This window comes from Biomphalaria glabrata, chromosome 16, assembly GCF_947242115.1.
Source record: "Biomphalaria glabrata chromosome 16, xgBioGlab47.1, whole genome shotgun sequence".
In the NCBI taxonomy this organism is placed as follows: domain Eukaryota; kingdom Metazoa; phylum Mollusca; class Gastropoda; family Planorbidae; genus Biomphalaria; species Biomphalaria glabrata.
In genome coordinates, this window is record NC_074726.1 from 2,809,341 (window position 1) to 2,833,503 (window position 24,163).

Here is a 24,163-nt window from a genome sequence, read left to right on the forward strand (position 1 = left end):
TCAATGTATACAACATAATTGTATTCTGTTTTGGTTACATTTTGCAAAGATAAACGGAGAATTTGGAGACTGTAAAATGTTCATTGTCTTGTTTTTAGTGTTGCTCACATGTATCCAGCATTTTACTTTCACCTTTGACTATCCCTTAGTCTGATGTACCATTGGGACCACACATGATCTGTTGATCATCTTTCTCCTTTCCTCTTTGTCTTTTGCCTAAGATAGAATCTATTTCAATGACAGGCCCAACCATTCTTTTATGGTGTCTTCCCATTGCTTTCTATGTCTGCCTCTTCTTCTTTTTCCTGGTACTGTTCCCGGAAGAAAGTCTTTACGAGCCCTGACACCATTTTCATAAGGCCATAAAGTTTTAAAGTTTTAGTTTGCGCTTTTCAACAGTGGTTAGAAGGTCATTATGGTGCCCAATCGCTATTTGATGCTGTTTCTAATCTCTTTATTTTTGTAGTGGTCTTTGTAGCTGATACCTAGGATCCTTCTATAGCATCTCAATTCCTGTTCCTTCATAGCATCTTTCATTATCCTTTCAAGGAAGATATTGAAAAGAGTTGGTAAAAGTAGGCAGCTTTGTCTCACTCCAACTGTGGTTTTTAAATCATTTCCAATGTTATTGTTGAAGTACACTGCACTAGTGGCAGGCTCGGAGCATCTCAACATTGTTTAAAAAGTGGGAATATGTGGCTGAGTGTCATAAATCACTTGAGGGTCCAGTTCAACCCCAGTTGTGTTTGCAGAGCATCTTGATGCAGCATAGAAACCTTCTCCCAGCTACACCCCTCCCTATACACAAATCCAGAAAAGAGATTGGACCAGAGTGTACCAAGTGTAATAAACCCACTAAAAACAACTTTAACCTCAATTAGCACATGACAAATAATACACTCTTATCTTTCACTCCAGCATCCTCTTGTTTTTCTGACCCTATTCCACACAGTCCTGACTTAAACACTTTCTTGGCTGTTTACTCATTATCATTATCTTTCCTTTGCGTTTCCTTGGATCATACGGCCTCAGTAAAAACATGCCACTCTCTACTGTCTCTTGCTAGTTTTTTAATGGCTTCTCAGCTCTTTCCTGTCCTCTTTGCTTTATCTAGTACGCTGCATCGCCACATTCTTTTAGGTCTTCCTTTACATCTTGTGCACTGGGGGGGGGGGGGGGGGGGGGGGGGGGGGGGGGGCTCTTAAGGCCTTTCTAGTTCTAGCTCTGTTGTTAACTCATTCATTTACAATAAAGGTCAACTGGTCTTTCCATACACATTCATACACAATGCATTACTAGTCACTTAAAACAAAACACATTTACTATGACACTGAGCATATTAGAGCATGTAAGATTTACTATAAAAGAGTACTTCTAATAAAAAAAAAAGATCCTTGGTCGCCATTTCTACTCACCTAGCAGTCTCTTTCCACTCTTTTTCATCCCCGGCCGGAAAGAGCTCGGCCATCTCACAGAATATATCATGAGCTCTGTGGTCTTCATCTTCCTCTTCTCCTAACAAGAACTGGACACGCTGCGATGGAGGGGCAGCTGCACACACAAAACATAATGCCATTCTTAGTGCCTGCAGTCATACTGACAGTATCATTACAATTCAACACACAAGTTTTGTAAATTAACAATTAAAAAAAAAATTAATGCAGCACTTTATTTTACAAGATACATGATATTATTCATTTGCAAGTTTTATACATTTTATTTATAAAATTTTGAGAAATTCTATCGTTTTTAATACCTACATACCCAAATATTTTGATTTATTATAAAATAACGTTTAGGAATTTAGCTGTTAGAAAAATAGAAATGATCTTACTTGAAATTAGAAGTTGAATTGGTTTTCAATTTATTTTATAGGTTGTAGAAAAAAAAAGTATTACATTGAAAAGTGTAAAGACTCAAAGAACAAAGGATTTTATGAATAAACTACAGTCCATGTCTTTAAAAACAAATTATTTTTGTCCTTAAAATACTCAAGTCTGCTAGATAAAATATACTGATCACAGAGCAAGCATGGTAGAAAACTGACACACATTAGAAGTCATTTTTAAAAACAGAAAATTTCAATTAGAATTAGATTTAGAATTAAATTATAAAGAAAAAAATGAATGTATACAGCAGGAAATATTATTTAATAAAGTAAATATTTTTTTAGAATAAAACGCAAAACACAAAGCAAAAATTTTAACAAAAAAAAAAAAAGTAAAGTTACATTAAAACTGTTTGTGGAATTTTTAAGCCATTTGTACTGAACAACATTGTTAGAAATTGTGTATTTGCTGTATATTACCTAGTTAATATTATAATGAAGTCAATTTTAATAACATAGCATACAAGAGTATAGAGAGAACAAAGATGGGCTACATACAGACTAACAATACATAAACGTCAACCATCAAATCTGTTCTAGAAAAACTAGTTATGTTATCTACCTCAAATAATATCATTAAATCCATACTTTAAGGAAGTGCATAATTTATTTCATGGATCAACTATATGATACCATTTTCCACATTATTTTGCTGCATTGTTATTACAAATGTATTTACTTATGAGGGAGGGGAGGAGTGAAATATTTTATATAACAAATTTTTAAAACTAGACTATAAGGCTAGGAGACAAACATTTAAACTTATTGACTAGTGTTTCAATACTTCATAGAAGCTTCCTTAAAAAATATCTTTAAATTATTCTGTAGCTATTATTTATGTATTAAGACAATAAAGAGTAAAAAAACATTTCAAATTATTAAAGGGAGATAAATCATCATTGCAGGTGCAAACAATAAGAATGTAGATATAAATAAAGTGGGCACAGTGGTCAGGGGTCGTGCAGAATCTTTCAGCTTATTGATGGACTTTAAGACTGTAATTTTGTTCTCAAATAAAAACTTCTAAAAAATGAATTATATAACTCAACAAATTGCTATATTTTTTTAAGACTCCATTGATTTAACATTATACTTTAGTTAATATATCCTGTAAATGGCAGTTTTATAACTAAGGATAATGGAAACCATTATAATAGTCCCAATAGAAACCATGCAAATATTTAACATCACGTTAATGAATGCCTGTCACATGTTTATAGGAATACACTTTTTAAAGAAAGAACAGAGAGATATCCCTTTTAATATTTTTTTTTTTAAATTGAAAGCAAATAATTAACAGAGATGGAAGAAGAAAAACAAACAACTAAATATATTTTAAATCTTTGTAAAAATAAAACTTGTACAGAAATACAAAATATTTTGCAGGGGAATAAGATTTCTTTTTTTTTTTTTTTTCAATATAGAAAGACAGAAAAACTAAGACCTAGAAATACAAAACATGGAACAAAAGAAACTGCTGCCAAATACCCGTTGTTTTTCTTCTAGATCGAACTGAAACTTTTCAAAAGGGGGACCAAAAAAAATAAAACAGACAAAAAGAAATAAGTTTTAAAAACAAAAGTTAAGGAAAGATAATTCTATTCATTTTTTTTTTTGTCTTTCATTTCCTTGCTAGAGCAGACAATAAATTGCACCTCGACTGCTCACTAAATCAAATTTTTCCCAAACAAAAATAAAATTGAAATGTGCATGTCAACAGGCAAAGACTGTAAGATACAATAGTTCTAAATATAGTAACAGCTAAATATAGTTACAACTGGCCTAAAACATACTGAAGATAATAATAATAATTATTATAATAATAGGAAACATTTCAAAAATGCAAGACTACTATTTGATTACTTTCAAGTTAATATTTTTTTGTTTTTGTATTGGGATTATTGTTGTTTTGTAGTTTATTTATTTAAGTCTCTGATTGCTTTGGATTTCTTAAAATTAAAGTATGATTTGTTTTCCAGACATCAAATTTACTATAAGACAAATACTAACAAAATGTAAACAATTGTTGACCTATTGTAGGCTACATAATGGATATAAGAAGATGACATTAAGGGATATGAATTTGAAATAGAACCGTAGACATGTAATAAACTCTACACTGTTAATGATAATATACCTTTTCCTTTAGGATTGATGCATAGGATTGTGAAGGAAAATATCAGTTTTTTGTCTGTTCCTTTTACATTTAAGGATTCACTAAAGAACATTTGATTTAATACTTTTTATAATAAAATTACAATAGTGATTTTTAATATTCAGATAGACACACAAAAAAACAACAAATTCATCTGTTTAAAAAATAATATTTTTAAATATACTTAAAACTGGCATGAAAGTCTAATTGGACAATGATTCCAGAAAAGCCAAGAGTAAACTTCAAAGAGTTATTTTCAAAAAATGATCACTAAACACCTTTTTAATCCAGGTTTTAAAATAAAAATTGCATTCTCGATCGTTCTAATTATAAAAACTATTATTGACTTTTGTAGGTCATCTGTTGATTATAGAAGTGTGAATGCAATAGATAAGTAGAATAGGGCCTCGATTTAGGGAATTCCATTTTCTCAAAGCCCTAAAAAAATATTGTGAAAAGAAATAATTTTATTAGCAACAGAATTCAGTGTAATTCAAACATAATCCACACAAAGATGCTACACACACATTTTAAGAAAGCCTAACGATGAATAAAAAAAACAAACAGTAATTTTAAGGATGAGAAAATGAAAAGAAACTAAAATCTGAAATGTTAGAAATTACTTCCCTTGAGACATGAAATAAAATGTGAAACATTTCTAATATAAAAAAAAGGAAAAAAACAAGCCACACAACACACACACACAAAAGAATATTAGATCATTTTTGTGATGTTTTGATGTGTAGTATTGAGCTTTCTTTAGTCTTTTTTATAGCCAACTACAATGTTGTTCTTTTTTATCCACATTTATTTCTTTTAAAGGTTTTTAAGGATCTGTTCTTGTTTTTTTTAAGTCTCGTAGTAAAATACAAATGTAATTAGTGATTATTTTTTAAAAAAATGAGGGCAGTGAATGTGTTAATGTAGTTGCACCAAAGTTCATTATTGTGTTAATTGGAATAGTTAAAAGTTGCCAAAGTTAAACTTTTCAGTAAAAGAAGAAACAAAGTATAAGAATCTAGGTCACTTGTAAAATCTGCCAAAATTTAGTAGCCTACAGCTAATGTCTACATTATAATTAAAAACAAGTGAGAAAAAAAACTGTTTTGAATGTTAGAGAAATCCCAGAGCGATGTTTCTAATCTAAAGCAAAACTGTTTGAAAGTGTAATGGCTGCTTAAGTTTGAGAAATGTCTGGAACTGGATGTCAGGTGTCATTGCATGACATTTCTGGACATTTACCTCCTTCACTTTCTCCCCGAGCTGGGCCTTTAGTTTGGGAAAGGTGGGAGATAGGAAGACATAGTTAATATCAGTGACATGACAGATCAGCACTGACCTACAGCCATGCAGAGAAGACCATAGTCAAAGATGACCATTACTTCAAGATTTCTCTTACACAAAAAACTCTCAGATATCTTGGCTCTACTTTTATTATCCCCTCCTACAAACCTTCTCATGGTAATAGAAAAATAAACTTTTTGATAATTTGTTGTGCGATTACCATTAAATGTAATATTATAAAGTTTCCCCTTTTAGACCTAGTGATCTATATAACAGATGATGTAAAGGTCATCTGTTTCTGTGGCCTACGGTGAATGAGGGTGTCATGTGGCCAGCACAACGACCAACCGCCTTTACTTTTCCCCCAACTAATGTCAGGTACCCATTAAAGCTGGGTGAACTCAGAGGTGCCCGAAGATACCGAAATTAAAAATCCCAGTCTTCACCAGGATTCGAACCCCGGTTCCGAAGCCAAGCACTTTACCGCTCAACAAGCGCTGAGATAAATTGTTCATGGTTGATGTGTGGCTGAGAGGCCAAAACAGCTTGGCTACTGCTTGACTGCCTAACAATAGAGCTCAAGCTCAAATCCCAGTTAGAGTTGTGTTTACTAACCATCTAAAGGCAGCGCGGAAACCTTCACCGCTTCCCCCTAATGACACATAAAAGAGATTGGATCATGCTATAAGCACAAGAAGGTGCACTATACAAAAGCAATTAAAATAAATTAAATGGTTCCATTTCGGCACTATGTCTTGCTTCTTTATTTGTTCATCAATAATCAAAATACCAGATCCATATGCTTATCAGAAATTAGAATTTATTCTACTAATGTACTTTTAATAATATTTACAGTTCATTGAATACAGCCCAAGTAATATCTAGAGTTCATTGAATACAGCCCAAGTAATATCTAGAGTTCATTGAATACAGCCCCAGTAATATCTAGAGTTCATTGAATACAGCCCAAGTAATATCTAGAGTTCATTGAATACAGCCCAAGTAATATCTAGAGTTCATTGAATACAGCCCCAGTAATATCTAGAGTTCATTGAATACAGCCCAAGTAATATCTAGAGTTCATTGAATACAGCCCCTTGTAATGTTTACATGACATCTGAGCTGTAGATCAGTGCATCATAAATATGCCAATTAATATAAATGAGATGTGAGGATGTTATCAACAAAACAACACTTGTAATGAACGTATAGAAATATTGGACAAAAACATCAAATAATAAAATTCATATTTGTCAAAGAGAAATAAAAAGGACAGAATAAATTATAAACCTTTTAACAAAAAAAATCAATACCAATGAATATGATTCTTGACATTTTATTTTTACACGGAAACTTTGAGAGCAGTGTTTCTAAAATGAAGTTTAAATTTTTCTTTTACCCAAGCTTTTTGTTGTTGTTTTTTTTAATAATTCTTGCAATGTTTTTCTCCATGGGCTTTTGAATTTATTACTTTCTGTCTCCTTAGATATCTTGAAGCTAGGTTTGAAAAAACTAAATATATGTTTTGAGCGATGATGATTATCAACAATACACACAAAAAAGGGGTGTGTAGCCTGGCCAACATTTTATTATCATCTAAAAACATAAACTGAGCACATTAGAATAGATCTAATTCTCCGTGAGTTCTTACAATCTGATGATATTTGCCTGTGATTCTCAAGGATTGCTTTTCAAGTTATTATAATGTTCAGTTTTATGTTCAACTCATGTCTTAATTACCTTCTGCTGTAAACTGTTGGTTGTTTGCATTGGCAGCACGCGATGAGTCGTTCTCACGTCTGTGTTTATGCTTGCGATGGTGTCGTCTTCGTTCTTGTCGAGGGAGATGAAGGCCGATGTAGACAGTATCTTGCTTACGGTGGTCTGTCAAGTGAAACAGATCAAAGTGTCAAAAAATTTTTTTCGAATGTGAAATACATAGACTATATATATATATATATATATATGTTCAAATTAATAAACAAATACTTAAATTAAAATATTTAGATAAAACATTAGGATATATATTACAGAATGGAGATCTCAAAGTTAGTCTAGATATAAATTAGCGTAACATAAAATTTATTGATGTTTCGAGATTAGAATAGACTAGGTCTATAGTTTACCACACCAGCTAATCTCATATTGCTTATGTTATTCAACTTTAAAAGTCAATTAGTCTCCAAGTAACTCTATAAGTTTTCATATTTTGTTGTTTTTTTTATTTTCAAGGTTTTTTGTTTAATGATTGTGGGACTGCCATGTCTAGGACTGACTGACTGCAATTTTTCTTGTCTGTTTTTGTTATTAAAGAAATGAACTAGTATTCATTCTCTTGCACAGCCAGGGTTGATATGTTTGTAAAATGATTTACATGTTACAGATGTCCTTTAACTTTTTACACTACGGAGGTGTGGTGGCTGAGTGGTTAGGCTTCCGAACCAGAAGTTAGCATCCTGGTGAAAACTGGGATTTTTTATTTTGGGATCTTTAAGCCTCCACACAGCTCTAACAGGTACCTGACATTCATTAGGAAAAGTAAAAGTGGGTGGTCATTGTGATGGTCACATAACACCCTCATAGCAGTGGTCACATAAACGACCTTTGCATCATCTTCCCTATAGACCGCATGATCTGAGAGGGGCATTTGTTTCTAAAACTGTGTCCACTTAGGAATGTTCTGGTGATGTGACAGGTTTTGATTTTTATTAATATAGTTTTCTTTCATCCATTGGATCCTTACTATTATTATGACTTACCTTGAATGTCTGTAATACTGGGTGCGTGAAACGATGCATACGATCCATGGTCTCTAACTGGCATACCAGGGTCCATGTTGGACGGGTCAGGGGAAAGTTGACTTGCCATTGTCAAGTCTCTGGCTCAATACAAAAGGGGAAGGGGGGATTTAAATGAGATGGGTCAGAAAGGAAGTGAGAGGATCTGACAGAGGGGGGGGGGATAAAAAAATATTTAAATTAAACAAGAAAAAGAGAAAGGGGAGAGTTTGTTTCAGGAAGCGCGAGGTCAATTGTTTCCAGTGTGCGTGTGGGTCAAGATGAAAGTGTCAAGCTACGTCAAACAGCTTGTGATGTCTTGGCCAGTGGATAGAATCTGTTCAAATAGAAAACATGATCAAGTTATTTATTAAACAAGCTAAGGATTTTATAAAAAATATTTTTTAATGATTTAACTAAGACTCTACGGCCCCAACACAGATCGAGTCCGTCAGGGAACAGTACCAGGATAGCAATAATGAAGAGGCGGACAGAGAAAGCGATGGGAAGACAACACCAAAGGATGGACGGGCCTGTCATTGAAACAAAAAATAATTCTAAGGCAAAAGACAGAGAGGGATGGAGAAAGACGGTCGACAGATCATGCATGGTGCCCCAACGGCTCAACAGACTAAGCAATAGGTGAGGTGAATGTGATACGGCCATCTCCGCAGGGGCTCATTTAGATCTTTCTGCGTTTAACACTTTCACGGAAAAGAAGGAGAGAGAGAGAGGCGAAAGAAGGGGTGGGAAGTCAGCATCAAGGAATGGGCGGGGGGCATGTCAATGAAAGAGACTAATCCTCATAAACGGTAGAGTGGAACGGAGAGAGATGGTCGACAGATCAGGTGTGGTGCCAAAACGGTCCAAGGGACTAAATGACACGTGAAGGTGAGTATAGAAGGCAATTTAAGCTAACCACGGGTGACTATAAGTACGTGTAATTAGTCTGTACTGCATCCGGCCGCCAATAGCGTGGATAGCATCGGCCAACATTTATTGAAACTTAAACGGTAAAGAAACACAAAACAAGCACTGTAGACGGAATGTAGCGGATGGTGTTGGGTCAGCTCGTTTCCTTGACCCACTTGTTACTTTGTTTGGACTACACATTGAACACTGAGAGGTGAAAAGGGGGCGGGACATCAATTCTGTCTCTATGCGAGGATCTCCAGGTACGGGAATGTCCCCTAATACTTGCACTCACTACCTATTACCCATCCATTGGGAAATACCTGTGTGGTGTGTAACATTCAAAAGAAATGTGTTAAAATAATGATCAAGGTAAAAATAAAAAATAAAAAAACAAACAACTAAGAACCTCTGTCCTACACCTTGTTCATAATTTAATCCGCAAAAACAAACAATGTCCAATAACTAAGCTAGACAAATATGAACAGAATAAAACACCACTATGACTATGCCTTCATAGTTTGTCTGTTGATGCATTTTTATTCAAACTGATAAATGACAACAGCAGGTTAGGATAGCAGCTAGTCAAACCTTAGAAGAGAGTTTTTAAAAAGTAGGCTATTTGTCCACTCCATTCATAGAATTCCTCTTGGAGACAATTGAGAAATGAGTTGATTCCTTGGCTTCCTTGGCAATGAGTTGATCGCATAGCAATGAGTTGATCCCCTAACAATGAGTTGATCTCCTAGCAATGAGTTGATCATCTAGCAATGAGTTGATCCCCTAACAATGAGTTGATCTCCTAGCAATGAGTTGATCATCTAGCAATGAGTTGATCACATAGCAATGAGTTGATCCCCTAACAATGAGTTGATCATCTAGCAATGAGTTGATCTCCTAGCAATGATTTGATCCCCCTAGCAATGAGTTGATCATCTAGCAATGAGTTGATCTCCTAGCAATGAGTTGATCTCCTAGCAATGAGTTGATCACCTAGCAACGAGTTACGCCAACAAAAGTAAGGTGACCTACAACGCTATTAGGAATTGCAAAGAGTAAAGAAAAAGGAACTTGTACTGAGAACATGGTTAGCTTTTAGCTCATTGTCACATTGTAAATATGTGAAACACTGTACTCATCCTTAATCTTCGGAATCGAATACTTTGCCACTAATATGAGAACATCGCGTCATATCTTCCCTTATTCCTAAAAATTGCGATTGAACTCTTCAGTTCAGTGAGGTAAAGTTCAAAGCCTCGCACGAATTCTGATAAATGTACATCGTAAATGTTAAAAACAATGTTTTGAGAAATAAGATCTAATACAAAGTCTATATCGATCTAACAATCAACTCACAGGGCTCCAGTCTTTCAGACCAGATAGATCCAAGCAGAACATCACTCGACAGACATTGTCATAAAACAGACTCATGGAAAAAAAAAAACAACTAAATCCAAATATTTGGACAAGTGCACACGTTTTCAAAAATAAACTTTTCATGTTAGTTTTTTTTTTTATAAAATTATTTTTCTAAGATTAGAAAGTATGCCAAATTGTAATCTACAGCAAACATTCCGATCTGTTTAGACCAAACTTAAAATTATCTTTTTGGAAATTAAAAAAAAAAAAAAGAAGATCGATGGGAAATACGCATATATGTAAAGTGCTGGGTCAAAATATATTATTATGTTGGAAAGTTAATATGTCCTAAACCAAACATTCTTGTTTCTTTTTTAAATTATGGAGTTGTGTGTGTGTGTGTGTGTGTGTGTTTCTGATGTAATTCTGAGTAAAACTATGACAGATCATTTTTTAAGTTGGACTAGCTGTCTGGAGCTACTGCCCAGCAAACGTTTACCGACAACTTCAGTATGATTGTAAGGTCATCCGAATGACCTTGTTTGAATCTGGCTCGTGTTATTTAGAGATCCGAGCTCTACTAACACTCACTGATGTTTCTGCCTATGCTTTAGTGGCAACTGAAAGGTTCTAAAAAGTGCTTACACTACAGCAGCGGTTCTCAACCTTTTATGCTCGGCGACCCATTTTTACAATCCCCCACTCTGCCGCGACCCCCCCCCCCCCGAAAACACACACAGCAATAGAAGAATAGACAGAAACAATCCATTTTTTCGAAGATCTTTGGCGACCCCTGGCAAATCGTCAATCGACCCCCAAGGGGGTCGCGACCCACAGGTTGAGAACCACTGCACTACAGCAATTGAAGCAAACAAGGTTTTAAATTTGGACCATTGTTTCGATCATGAAGGAAAAAAAAAGCTGACCACTACGCAGCTTTCCTGTTTTGTTATTGCTGTTGTGATTGCTGTTGTTATTGTTGCAATTGTTGCTGTCATTGTTGTTGTAAATGTCGTTGTTGTTTAGTAAAGAAGATGATGAAAATGTTATATCCAGTCTTACTTGGCTAAAGATGTATTCAAAACAATGTTTTGTACGTTGCAAGGTATGTGCACTATCAGCTGTTGTCATCTAAGCAAAATTCCTCCTCATGAAACACAAGAAACACCGACCATAAATGAATCCAAGACATGACCTATATATGTGTAGATATTCATGTCCGTTAAACCCAAACCCTGAACATAATCGTATCAAAGAGAAGTCACATCTACACACAAACCTTAAAACTGCTGTTTCCGTGGTAACGATTAGTAACTTGAAAACATCACCAGGCAATACATAGAGAAGTAAACAAAACATTTTTTTAAATTTTAGTCATTTGTTTATTTGATTTGGTTTGTAGAATACCGGTATACAAGTAGATCATCGATTTTACTTTCGACATACTTTGTTTTTCTCTTATCTTATCTTATATAATACAGACGTTGCTTCAAAAAGGAAGATGATTACGTCCTATGAGTGAGTCTGGTGTGAATGTACACTTTGGTTTCTTATAGTTATAATGTTGTTTTTTTTTTTGGTGTTATGCACAAATTGTAAGACAAATTTCCATACGGACTATAAATATTATTATTATTATTATTTAGTCATGCATATTAACCAATGATAAATTCTGCTAAATGTACTGTGTCCATAAATAAAGCTTTAAGAACCTTTGATTGAAAGTACAAAGCAGACGATTTGAAAATAGACACGCAGATAGATTACAATTCGAAAGAATTTAATTTAAAAGCTAGTGAAAAAAAAAATGATATAATTGTGTGTACACAGTGTATTCCAAACAAAGGATGTAGAAATTTGGAAATTGGTTTTCGTTTTGCTTGTTGTACAATCAATTTTCTGACTTCCAGAAATGAGAATTAGTACGCCCTAGCCCAACTCGAAAACATCTTGATGACAGTCCGAAGCGCACCCAACACGACGACACAACACGACCACACACAAGACCAGAATATTTTTTGAAGATCCAGAGATTACGGTCGGGGTGTTTCACATCTAATTATGGTTGAATTATTTAATCATTTCTGTCCTGGGCTTGACGATGAAGACCTCGTTACTACGTTGACAAACTTTTAACTTATCTGGCCAATGTGATACACACCAGAAGAGACTTTTAAGACTTTGTTTAACTGCTTACAGTTAACTATAGAAAAAAAAAGTATATGTATCTTGGCTACTTCAGTTATAAATGTGCATTGCTGCCTGGCCCTGTTGTGTATGCGTCTGTCACATAATGATCATTAATCCAAAACTTTTGCATAGCCTCACGTCTGCAGCTTTGTAAGGAGTTTAGTCCAGTGCACATCGCTTGGGCAGATAGAATTTTATCGTCTTTGTTTATGATAGATAGTCTTAAGTCTACATAACAAAAAAAAACTAGAATGACAGCCTTGGATATACGAAACAAACAAGACTGTAAGGAACAAACTCACATAGTTTGATTGTAAAAAAACATCGAGTCCAGTGACAGAATCTATCACCTCAAGACACTAGCCGAGGGGGTTAAGAAAGCTTCACTTGAGAAAATCTCGTTTATAAAGAATTTTGTTTAGCAGCGCGGGAATTCTCAAGCAGACGTCAGTCGTGCCATGTCATATCTCGTGTCACATTTCATGTCACTTTAGGGCATCATCTTTGTTAGTAGGTTTACATTCACGTGTGCGTGCGTGCGTGCGTGTGTGTATGCCTATGCGAAAGTGGGGTTCATCCATTGTTTTCATTGCAGTCCTTGAAGTAACCAGGCAATGTACTTTCACAATGGAAAATTTTCCACAATTTTCCAACTGATAAGAATTTCAAACCTCATTTCACGACCTTTTTTTTTTTTTTTTTCTAATGTGAAGTAAAAAAAAAAATCCAACAACTTTGACGTCATTGATTGGTTATGACGCAATAGGTTTCTAATTTATTCCATAAGATAAGAAACATCAGAGATTCGACGTTAATTTAATTTACACAAACTGACATTAAATATTCATGTTCAGGCGGGAGGAAAAAAAATGATGACATAGATGTAAAGACTTACTGAGGCAAGAAATGCAATTGTAAAAAAATGATGATCAAGTAACAGAACTCTTGTGACTTTCAAAAGTACGGGGAATGCGCATTAGTTTTAGGGAAGAGGGAGGGATGGGAGGTAATTAAAATTTGAAAAAAACACACAATCTTGACGCTAATCCGTTCACTTTAATAGGAATAGCATCCGTCGGGTGAATATTGACCAGCAGACGACGTAAAGGAATCACAGAAGTGACAAGTGTTGTAGAGAGGGAAGAAGAAGATTTGTAATATTTGTGATACTTTTATGATACTTCTTGATATTTTGTGATCCAACTGGATATTTCTTGGATACTTCTTGATATTTTGTGATCCAACTGGATATTTTTATGGATACTTCTTGATATTTTGTGATCCAACTGGATATTTTTTATACTTCTTGATATTTTGTGATCCAACTGGATATTTTTTTGATACTTCTTGATATTTTGTGATCCAACTGGATATTTTTTATATTTCTTGATATTTTGTGATCCAACTGGATATTTTTTATATTTCTTGATATTTTGTGATCCAAATGGATATTTTTTGATACTTCTTGATATTTTGTGATCCAAATGGATATTTTTTATACTTCTTGATATTTTGTGATCCAAATGGATATTTTTTATACTTCTTGATATTTTGTGATCCAACTGGATATTTTTTATACTTCTTGATATTTTGTGATCCAACTGGATATTTTTTTTATACTTCTTGATATTTTGTGATCCAACTGGATATTTTTTTCATACTCCTTAATATTTTGTGATACTTCTGGACATTTTTTGATACTTTTTTCTGATACTTCTAGATAGTATATGATACTTCTCGAGCGCATGTAGTCTACGGGAAAAATGTTTTTTGTTGAGTTTCTTTTTATTATTTATGATTATTTTATTTTAAAATCTAATGCTTGTTAGATTTAATGACAGAGCATAGCGGCGTCACTTGACCACTAAATGTAACATTAACAATAAACATTCGTTTGTTTGTTTTTTTTCTGTTGTTTTTTTTTTTTTTACATAAGGTTCTTTTTCTTTATTCTTTGTGACAGAAAACACATCTACATTTTTTTCAAACAAGTAATAAAAATATTTAACGACTTCCTACTTTATGTTCAAATAACTTAGTAAACTCAACATTCATAGAATGGCATTGAAAAACAAAGAGAACAAAAATAAATGACCAGATCGAAGTCATCGAACCCTGGACAATCGCTTCATTAGCGCGACGCTCTATCAACTAAGATATCAAGCCGTACTGCTACGTAGGCCCTACTAAGTTTTATTTTGAAATATAATGATTTGATTTTTTTTTACTTGTGTTTCCTACAACAATCGAATTTTCTAAGAAAAAAGTGTGAACGAATTGTAGAAATGAAAAACAAAATGTAAAGAGAGCAAAGCGAAAATACGTCAAGAAAAAATATCGTATATATTTTCTTGAAGAGATAACATTATTTGGCATACATAGATAAATAAAAATACGTCTTCATTTGGTTTAATGAAACAAACAAATGATTCGGACAGAATGCGGGCTTGTAGTTTAATTTGAAAAAAATATAAACTTGTTGAGAATATATATGTCATGCTCAATAAGACGATTCTGACGTGTAAAATAAAACTTTTCGATACCTTTTCTATTTTCTTAAAGCGAATACTCTGACGTGATAGGATTCCCGAACTTTGTAGTGGGTATCGATACTTATTTGAGCGTGGGATTGTCTTCTCGACCAGCGATACCTACAAGATAAGATGCCATGCAGCAAACTAGCTGTTCTGTTACTTGCATTCGAGCATAAAGTCAAAGCTAAAGATAAGATTCTGTGTCCAACTCTATAAAGTCACTCGACTTGTTCTCATGCAATGCATAGCACAACACACACACACACACACACAAGTATACACCTTCTTTTAATTGAACAGGATATTGAGTTATCTCTCCTATGTGGGGGATTTCGTCCACGCTTTAGGTGTAATATTAAAGGTTATTACAACGAAGACACTGCTAAGTTTTTTAAATTTTAGTTCAGTGGTTACCAATCCACGTACTGCGATCCCTTAATGAAATAGCAAAAGTGATTATAAGCTAATTTCTACAGTAATAATACTTTTAAAAAAATGAAGATTGATCAGCATATCTATTTGAATATTTAGCTAGAAAGTATTAACTTCCTCCCCCGCAAAAGAGCAAATCTACAATTTTCCAACTAAGAAAAGGACACATACCTCTGTTAAAGTACCATATTAACAAACTACATTCCACACAACTCCCCCCCCCCCTTGTAGGCACTGCGTCCACCCTTATTAAAACCGTAAACCATATCCTCCTTGAATGCCCCTTCCTGATCCACCGCAGACCCTACTTCCACTACAGCCCAACATAACCAACACTCTGTAAGGCAGTGCTAAACAACTGAAGAGAACAGCACTCTATTTTTTCCTTGGCACAGTCAGCCAAAGAGCTGACAGCTCAGCAGCGAAAAAGCTGGCTAGAAGAAGAAGAACATTTAGCTTATATGGGCTACGCATTACGACTCAACCACCAAATCACAGTATAAATTTATGGCGTAGCTACTGCACAATAATAGTAGATTCATTAAAAAGATAAAGATTTTGAATCGTTGATGGCCTCCCTTCAGTCGTAGAACGACTCTGGTTCATCTCGTAGAACCGTTCTTTGATATGACTGTGGAGCCCTATTTTGGAGAGACACTCCCATCCACAAATATCGCAGGTGGCTTTCGCTTTGGTTGGTAGAGGAGCCGGCCCTTTTTCGTATGGCACGCTTTTCTTCCAGAGCTGGGGGCCCATGTTTTTTCACTGTGATTTTGAATGAGGTAGTTCCGAATCTCTGACCTACTTTATAAAAAGTCACGTGACTGTGGTCTTATACATGGGCAATAATGGCAATATCTTCCTATGATAAGATGTAGATCTAGATTTAGTGCTAGCCTAGATCTAGTAGTCCTACTAAATAATCATAAAAATTAGTGAATTATTGTAATATACTTTTTATTACTTAAATATGTATAGATTTAGACTATTTTCATGTTTAAATTACAATGAAATCAATGAGGTCATTAATGTAAACAACACACCCACGTGACTGAGAAGAGATCCGGAACTACCCCATTAAATAAATGACGATTACTGTTATTACATTATAAGTTGTTGTTCTATCTTGGGACTGAGTTTAAAACATTGAACTTATCACCCGGGTGTGGCAGTTTAATAGAGAGACATAAATATCAACCGTACATCAACTTCCCAGACAGAACGAAAATAGTTATATTGCTGTATATATTATTGTTATATATATTAATGTTATATATATTATAACCCAAAGTGTAAGTAGCGTTACGTTATTTCCATATCAACCCGCAGAAAATTAAGAACGGGGTCAATACCCGTTTAGTGACGTCCAAAGCGGTGGACTGGAATGGACATAAACAAGAGTGTATCTCAATTTTGTTCACAAATTAATTTTTTTAAAATCCATTATTAATGTAGAGAACGCAATCTACTTCTTATTTTGAAGTAACGTCTTTAATATATAAAATAAGATACACTCTATTAATTTAAGACCATATTTTGAGAAACACAGAACAAGAAACCTAGTTATAGTAACCTGTAGTAACCTAACAGCACTGTGCATTGCAGACCTATCTGTTTATCGAACTTACACAAGACTTGATATTACTTCTCTTGGGATTTACGGAGTACAAAAGGTATGTACAAATGGTTAACAAAAGATGACTACACTTTAAATCTTGAAAGGATTTACAGCGTAAAGCACACCTCCTGGATTGACTCTAACAAAAGAATTCGACCTATGAGTTCACCCTAACCCAGGAAGTTGACCTCTAATTCACACTACATGGCAAACAACAATGCGAAAAATACAAGAGGGAAAAAAAACGCAGTTTGACCGTTACGCTGGACGACGATTTACCCAGAAAGAAATGAAAGAGATAGTCAAAAGTGAGGGATTACAATGTGTGTGGGTGTGAGGGTATATAAAAGTGTGGGGGGGGGGGGGACTTTTGAAGGCAGCCCTATTTCAAAACAACAAATTATGAGTTAGATGATTTCAGATGTAAAATTCAAGGCTTGACTCAAAAAAAATATTAACAATTAGTATATTAATTACTGGTATTTAACTATTTTGTTTGATACTAACAAGGAAAATTAATCCTTCAGTATTAACAGATAGGCTAAATATGTAGGGCTTCGTCCGAGACCAAACGTTATATAAGGCATAAACACTAACCTGCAACGTCACAACCTGTGGGCAGTTTAAACAAATAGCTCGTTGCCACGTCACAGGTCTTTTCGCCACATTATATAATTACACACGTTATATTTGCCACACCCATTGTAGGGTGAGGTCAACACTTCAAACAATTATATATTGTACCTTCAAACAATGGACCTCATTCACCAATCGTAAACAATCAACATTTAGCCACGTGGTGCTCTATCTCTTCTGTATAATTTACGATCTCATGTTTAATTCATGATGGTTGTCACGTGACAGTTTTTTTCCACTGTTTTATCAATAAGATCACGTGACTAAATGTTGTTTGTTTACGATTGGTGAATGAGGTCCATTATTTATTGTACCTAACAAAACTTAAATCAATTAGAAAATTAACCAATTAGTCAATGAATTATTGGTAATTAATTATTTTCTTTGATATCGAACAATGTAAATAACTTCTACATTATATAGAGATATAGTAGTAAATGCGGAGTTCTTTACTTTAGTTAAACTTTGTTGTTTTTTTTTTCAGGATATATTTTGCTTATTACTCGTACTTCTTCCTTTTTTTCTTTTAAATCAGCTTACCCCCCTTTATGAGTATTTGAGCCGTGGCCCCATATTCATTTACCACTACCACTACCTCCCCTGTGCAGATATATTAAAGACATTGCAAGATTAACTTATACATTAGTATTACGGATGGGACTTTGTTCAAGTCCACATATCAAGTTCTTTTAGGAATCGCTCCCTTCCGCCACGTACTTTTCTTAAAACGCCGTTTTATAGTAAGATCTGTATCAGCGTCCTGGTCATGTTTGACTGAATCCAACAAACTTACTATTTCCCCCCCATCATGCATACAAAAAGTGGCGTAGAGGGGTCCAAATTTACCCCTCCCGACCCCATTTTAGGAGGGGGGGGAAATGAGTGTCCTAAATTTATTTTTACATTAAATATTAAGCCATTATCTCATGTCATGACGTGGAATGTCAAAATGCAGGGGCCCCTAAAAAAGGTCAAGCCCCTGGGCCCCTAAATCCCTAGCTACGCTGATGCATACAACTACAGCGTTTCGAATGGACTACACGAGTGTCCCGGGGGCTCAACTTCGATTATCGCACAAAGACATGGGAGGACAACGTTTTTGTCTAGAGTGAAATCTTCTATTAAGTGAAACATGAAAAAGACTCGCTGGATACACACTCACACACACACGCACATGTAAACACGTGTTATCTGAGGTACGAGTGAGTAATTACAATGTAACAGAACGAGATGTTACCCACTACACTATCTCCTCACTCCCACACACATTGTAGGGCCACGTGATACATTCACCGCGTGAGTGTGTCACCAGATGACCAGCTGTGTACTTCCCTGACAAGTTTGGCCCATTCACCACTTGACCTACGATAAGCCAATACAACGCTACGCCCAGACCAAATAGTGAAGAATGTGTTGAAGGGGGGGTCACTAAAAGAAAAGGAAATTTTAAGATCTGTTACCTTGGATGTGGCTTCCTTTATTCCTTGGGGCTCCGATGAAAGCCCCTTAACAATGAAAAACATTATGTATCACAATAGGCAAAGTAGTTTTATTGTATTTTAATTATATAAACGTCAACTAGATAAGCACCCGTCATACACTGGACATACTTTATGTATGAAGCACAATGGAAAAAACTGGTATAAAATATTGCAAAAAATTGGCTCGTATAATGAAAGATAATTGATAGAAATCATTAAATTTGTACTTTTGTTTTTCTTAGCGTATTCATTTTTTAAGAAAAAATTAGTTACAACATCAGTCATTGAGATCTAGATCCTATGCCTAAACAGACCTCCAGAGGACAATGGCTTAACTTGCATGAGAGGTGACAAAATATGTAGGTCACAAATGGGCCTGCTTCGTCGCGTGAAATACTGCAATTTTTCATAATCCTCTAGCTCAAAGACAACGCCTTATGTTTAATTGAATGTCTTTACTAATTAAGCCTAAGGGATGGTATGCCTATGCCTACATCGGCTATACATTGATATATGTTTAGAGTGACAATTCTTCAATAGTCCAAGATATTTTCCTCAGATAACACGGGGGTTGTTTGTATAAAGGGTCATCGACCTTAAGTTTTGTAGAACAATCTACTGATTACAACTTAAGTGTATACCTCAAAATCCACCCCTCCCACGGAAAGTAGGGCCAAGTCAGTTTCTATGCGGCTTACAGGTCTATCTACACTCGTGTCTTGTCTCGGTTTAAAAAAAATAGTGCGCCAATGGAGATTCGCTCGTATCAATGGAGTCCTTTGTTTTATGACATCGTAAAGGGATGTCAGTAGCGTGGCGAGGGGTGATTGGCAAGGGAGGCGGCATGGGGTGGCGGCAATGTCTGTCACCAAAACGAACACTGGGAGTTATGGATCTACAAATTGGAATGTACTCTTCCTGGTTGTCGGGGATGTGTCATATATTTAAAATAATAAAATTAATACTGGAACATATTTACAACATAAGTCAATTTTTGAGGCCATGGGCATATCACATTACTTTTCTTTATTGAAGCATTACTAACGAATATATCATGTATAGATTTGATATCCACTTGTTTCCAACAAATAGTGAGTAAATTAAAGATGGCAGTACATGTGGCAATGTCTTCATATTTTATTTTTTTTAGTAATGGCATGGCGACTTAAAAATGTGAAGAACACTTTACACATGCAGATAAGAAAGAGCGAAGAAAAATGGACAAAAGTGAGATGGAGGTTTGATCCTTCACGGATTATTGTCCAAGAAAAAAAAAGTGTATGGATAAGGATGGAATGAAAAGAAGGAGGGGGAGACAAACGAGTATCCTGTTTATACACGCAGACGTAAAAAGAAAAGCTGAACATACAAAATTAAGGACTTAGATCGACTTGTATTTGAATTGTTGGGTGGATCTAAGGTTAGAAAATCAGAATGACGCAACACTAATTTTTTTGACATTTTTTTTCGCTTTTATAAGATTAATTATGTGTTTAAAAAAGGTAAATAAAGAAATAAAATATGTGAAATTAGGCATCCAATATGGCCGGTATGAGTTACCGAGTTACTGGATAACTGATTATAACATTCACTAAAGATTAATTCTGTCACATAAACATTTTTTTATCAGTGATTCTCAAACTGTTTTATCAAAACAAACATTGTGTACCTTTTTTTTTTTTGTGAGCATATATTAGATCTACATTCCAACTAGCTTTTATACTAGAGTTTTTTTTTGTTTTGTTTTGTGTGTGTGTTTTGAATATACTGTTTCCCCAATCAGCCATTTTTGTACTTTTTACCCCCCCCCCCCCGAGGTATCCAACTGTTTAGATACGCTACTCTGTACAAGTCCCATGTACATGTGTGTGTGTGTGTGTGTTCGTGTATGTCTATGTGTATGTCCCTATTAAAACATTGTACAACAAGATAGCTTTTGGACCTGGCAAACGTTTCCTGTTTCAACGCTGAGAGTCACTCATGGTTCACACAGTATTTTTTTTTAAAGTCACTATTGGTATGTTAGACCAGAATAAGGCAAAAACAAAAAAAAACTAACAAACAAACAAAAAACCAAAGCTTGATCAGACTAGACTGTAAGTTGGTACATATAGCCCATTTTAAATGCATGGCCCCTATAAAGATCTGGCGATGTCTCCATCTGTGCTTCGGATGACTGTTACAAACTTTAGACTACACAATAGCGTAGCGAGGTACCAGTGGGCCCTAAGAATGTGAAATATAATAACCAAATGTAAGCGCTACCTTGTACATGTAATGATGTCCTTACACTTAATCCAGTAAGTCACTTCCAACTTCAACACATTTAAATTCATACAATGAAATATTTTTTTTTCTTTCTATTTCTTTCAAGGGCTCCTGTTGGCCCCTATGAGAACGTCTGTAATTTGGTCTTGTGCCAGGGCCCAATAAAAAAAAAAGTTTCTACGCCACTGCACCATAGAGTATATGTGTACAAACAACTCGAGATTGTATTAATAAGTTTATGTTAGAAACGAACGAGCATTTATTCTATGGAATTTTTATTATTATTTTTTTTTAAATATTACTATTTGCCAGGTGACCTGCACCTTGATTTATTTTTTGTTCTATGTTTATATTGTTTTGTTGTTTTTCATTTCCTCTTTATTATTAAACTCGACTTCCTGTTTGATTTACTCTTTATAAGGGATTTTGATTTTTACTTCTTTGTAAAAAATTTTCATCGTTAATATATATATATATATATATATAAAGAGAGAGAGAGAGAGAAAGAGACAGAAATGACACACCTGATACTTCAGCTGGATATAATACAAATAAGAGACACAATAACAAGACTTCAATACATGTTCATTTAACAATTGTATTTGCCAAGTCCAGTTACTAGATGGATAGATTGAGCATTTAAATAATCATAACCTTCTGTGTAATTGAATTTAAAATGTTTTATTACGATTAGTTAAATTCTATTTCATGTATTTATAAATGCCTGCATTCATTTTTTTTTAAAGAATTGTGACAAACTCTCCCTTGTACAACAAATGTTCCCTCTCGCGAAGATAAAAAGCTTATTGCGTGATTAAACCGAAGGACAGAAATAATTGTCGTCTTGGTGGCACATGTGTTATTTCCCCCCCCCCCCCCTCGTGTGCTGTCTCGTGTAGTCATGTCACTACTCCCTCAATTCCTCTATCTAGGCCTAGCACGTGAATCTCAAAGTTCATTGACGAACGTCTGGTGGGAAACCAGACACAGGGAAGAGTAAAAAAAAAAAAAAGGAGGTGAGGGGGAATGGAGGTCACAATGGCGGACAAGGGAATCGACCCCCCCCCCCAAAGCCATTATGTTTATTTCCTGAATAATTAGAAAACGCAAAAAGAATACAAGTAATTACAACAGTCGATACCTGGTCATTCACCAGTTTTATACACAATATAAACTAATTCAAACATCGGCTTGTCAAAGAAAGTTAAGACAATTACAATGTATATCATACAATAATGTAAAAAAAAAAAAAAAAAACATAAATTAAGATGGTTAAAAAATGGGACATTTATTTCACTTTTATTTAATTGGAAAAGGGGGCAGCACTTGCATGTACAATTAGTAGCCATACGAGAAAGTTGACTAGTAAGAGATAAATATCATTAAAATGAGGAACATCTAGTAGGTGACAAAAGTAGTTTTTTTTTAAATTTAGAAAAAAACGATCTATACCTACTTATGGGTAGAAGAAGATATAAAAGAGGGGTGGGGCGGGGAGAGACATACACTCATTATATTATTATTATTATAATGGTTACTATTATTATTATATAGTTAGATTGGAGTGTGCATCTATATTTAGGATATGAGGTACAACTATAATCTAGCTAAAATTAAAATAAGTAACAGATCTGGATCTAGTTTGTAAAATGTTTTCCACGTTTCGGATGTTCTTTCAGAGTTGGGATGGGAGCGGGCAGGGTTTTGAACCCGGGACCATCGATAAGTCCGAACCACCGAAGTTAGAGGTGGACATATTTAGTTATGATAATTCTATTGAGGACAAGTGACATGACACACTCACACCGGCCTTCTTATACACATTTGTCAAGCTCTGTGTTGAGAGCAAGCTAGTCATTAGAAGTATACGACTCACTGTATGAGACCTACTTACCGACAAGAAAGACAAGAAACACAACTCTTCAGCCTACAACTCCAAGCATACGGGACGTACGTTATATCCAAATAAATCCAACAGAGAATGCACCAAAGTATTATATTTCCCATGACAAAACACCATCCTGATTTGAACAAAAAAATAGACACTCGCGATATTTTCTTCACATTCTCTGTCCTCGTTAGTTAAAGCTGATCACGAGTCAATTTGAAGTCATGTCGCTGGTTCTCTGTCTTAAACTTTACGGTTGAAATAAAAAGACTCAAACTGAAATGGGAAATTCCCGGTGCTAAGAAACTTATTGAAAACAAAAAAAGAGAAAAAAAAAAACGCCGGTAGTGATAGTTCTTGGATTACTGCACTAGCCACAGCCTGGAGGGAGTAGATGTATATGTAACTCTTCCCTTTAACGTCAAACAGCAGGGGCGGAGAGGTGGGGGGAGAGGGGGTTTAAGGAGGAATTAACAAACTGGGTGTGGTGGCGAGCTAGCTAAATATTAACTACACACGAGTCGGCTAGACGAGTGGAGGAGGGGGGGGGGGGGGGAATGAGCGAGAGAGAGAGAGAGAGAAAAAAAAGTCATGTGGGATACGAATTCATTATTGATCCGTAACACGCGTTCAATGTTCAACACTTTCTTATATACACCGCAAAGAGATTTTGACGCCCCAGCTCCTCCCCCACTCCCCACAACGACAGAAACATATGTATATCATATGATTACATATGAG

At 35.0% G+C, this 24,163-nt stretch overlaps 1 protein-coding gene across 8 annotated transcripts in view; it reads right to left on the reverse strand.

The window, feature by feature from the left end:
• LOC106066103 (sodium bicarbonate cotransporter 3-like) overlaps nucleotides 1–23,720 on the reverse strand; it is a 56,824-nt gene extending 33,104 nt beyond the window's left edge. For 4 of the 8 annotated variants that reach the window (XR_008775175.1, XM_056013465.1, XM_056013463.1 and 1 more), the window contains exons 1-4: nucleotides 8,087–8,441; nucleotides 7,068–7,211; nucleotides 5,286–5,312; nucleotides 1,416–1,551 (exon numbers count right to left, since the gene is read on the reverse strand). Coding sequence is in view for 7 of the 8 variants with exons in the window: in XM_056013465.1 (XP_055869440.1) it covers nucleotides 1,416–1,551; nucleotides 5,286–5,312; nucleotides 7,068–7,211; nucleotides 8,087–8,195 (416 nt within the window). In the remaining variant the exon portion in view is untranslated. Of the gene's footprint in view, nucleotides 1–1,415; nucleotides 1,552–5,285; nucleotides 5,313–7,067; nucleotides 7,212–8,086; nucleotides 8,442–10,372; nucleotides 10,487–12,867; nucleotides 12,955–23,428 lie in introns of those variants that run through there. The other 4 variants (XM_056013459.1, XM_056013460.1, XM_056013461.1 and 1 more) reach the window with 4 other exon arrangements.
• Between the last annotated feature and the right edge of the window lie 443 nt (nucleotides 23,721–24,163).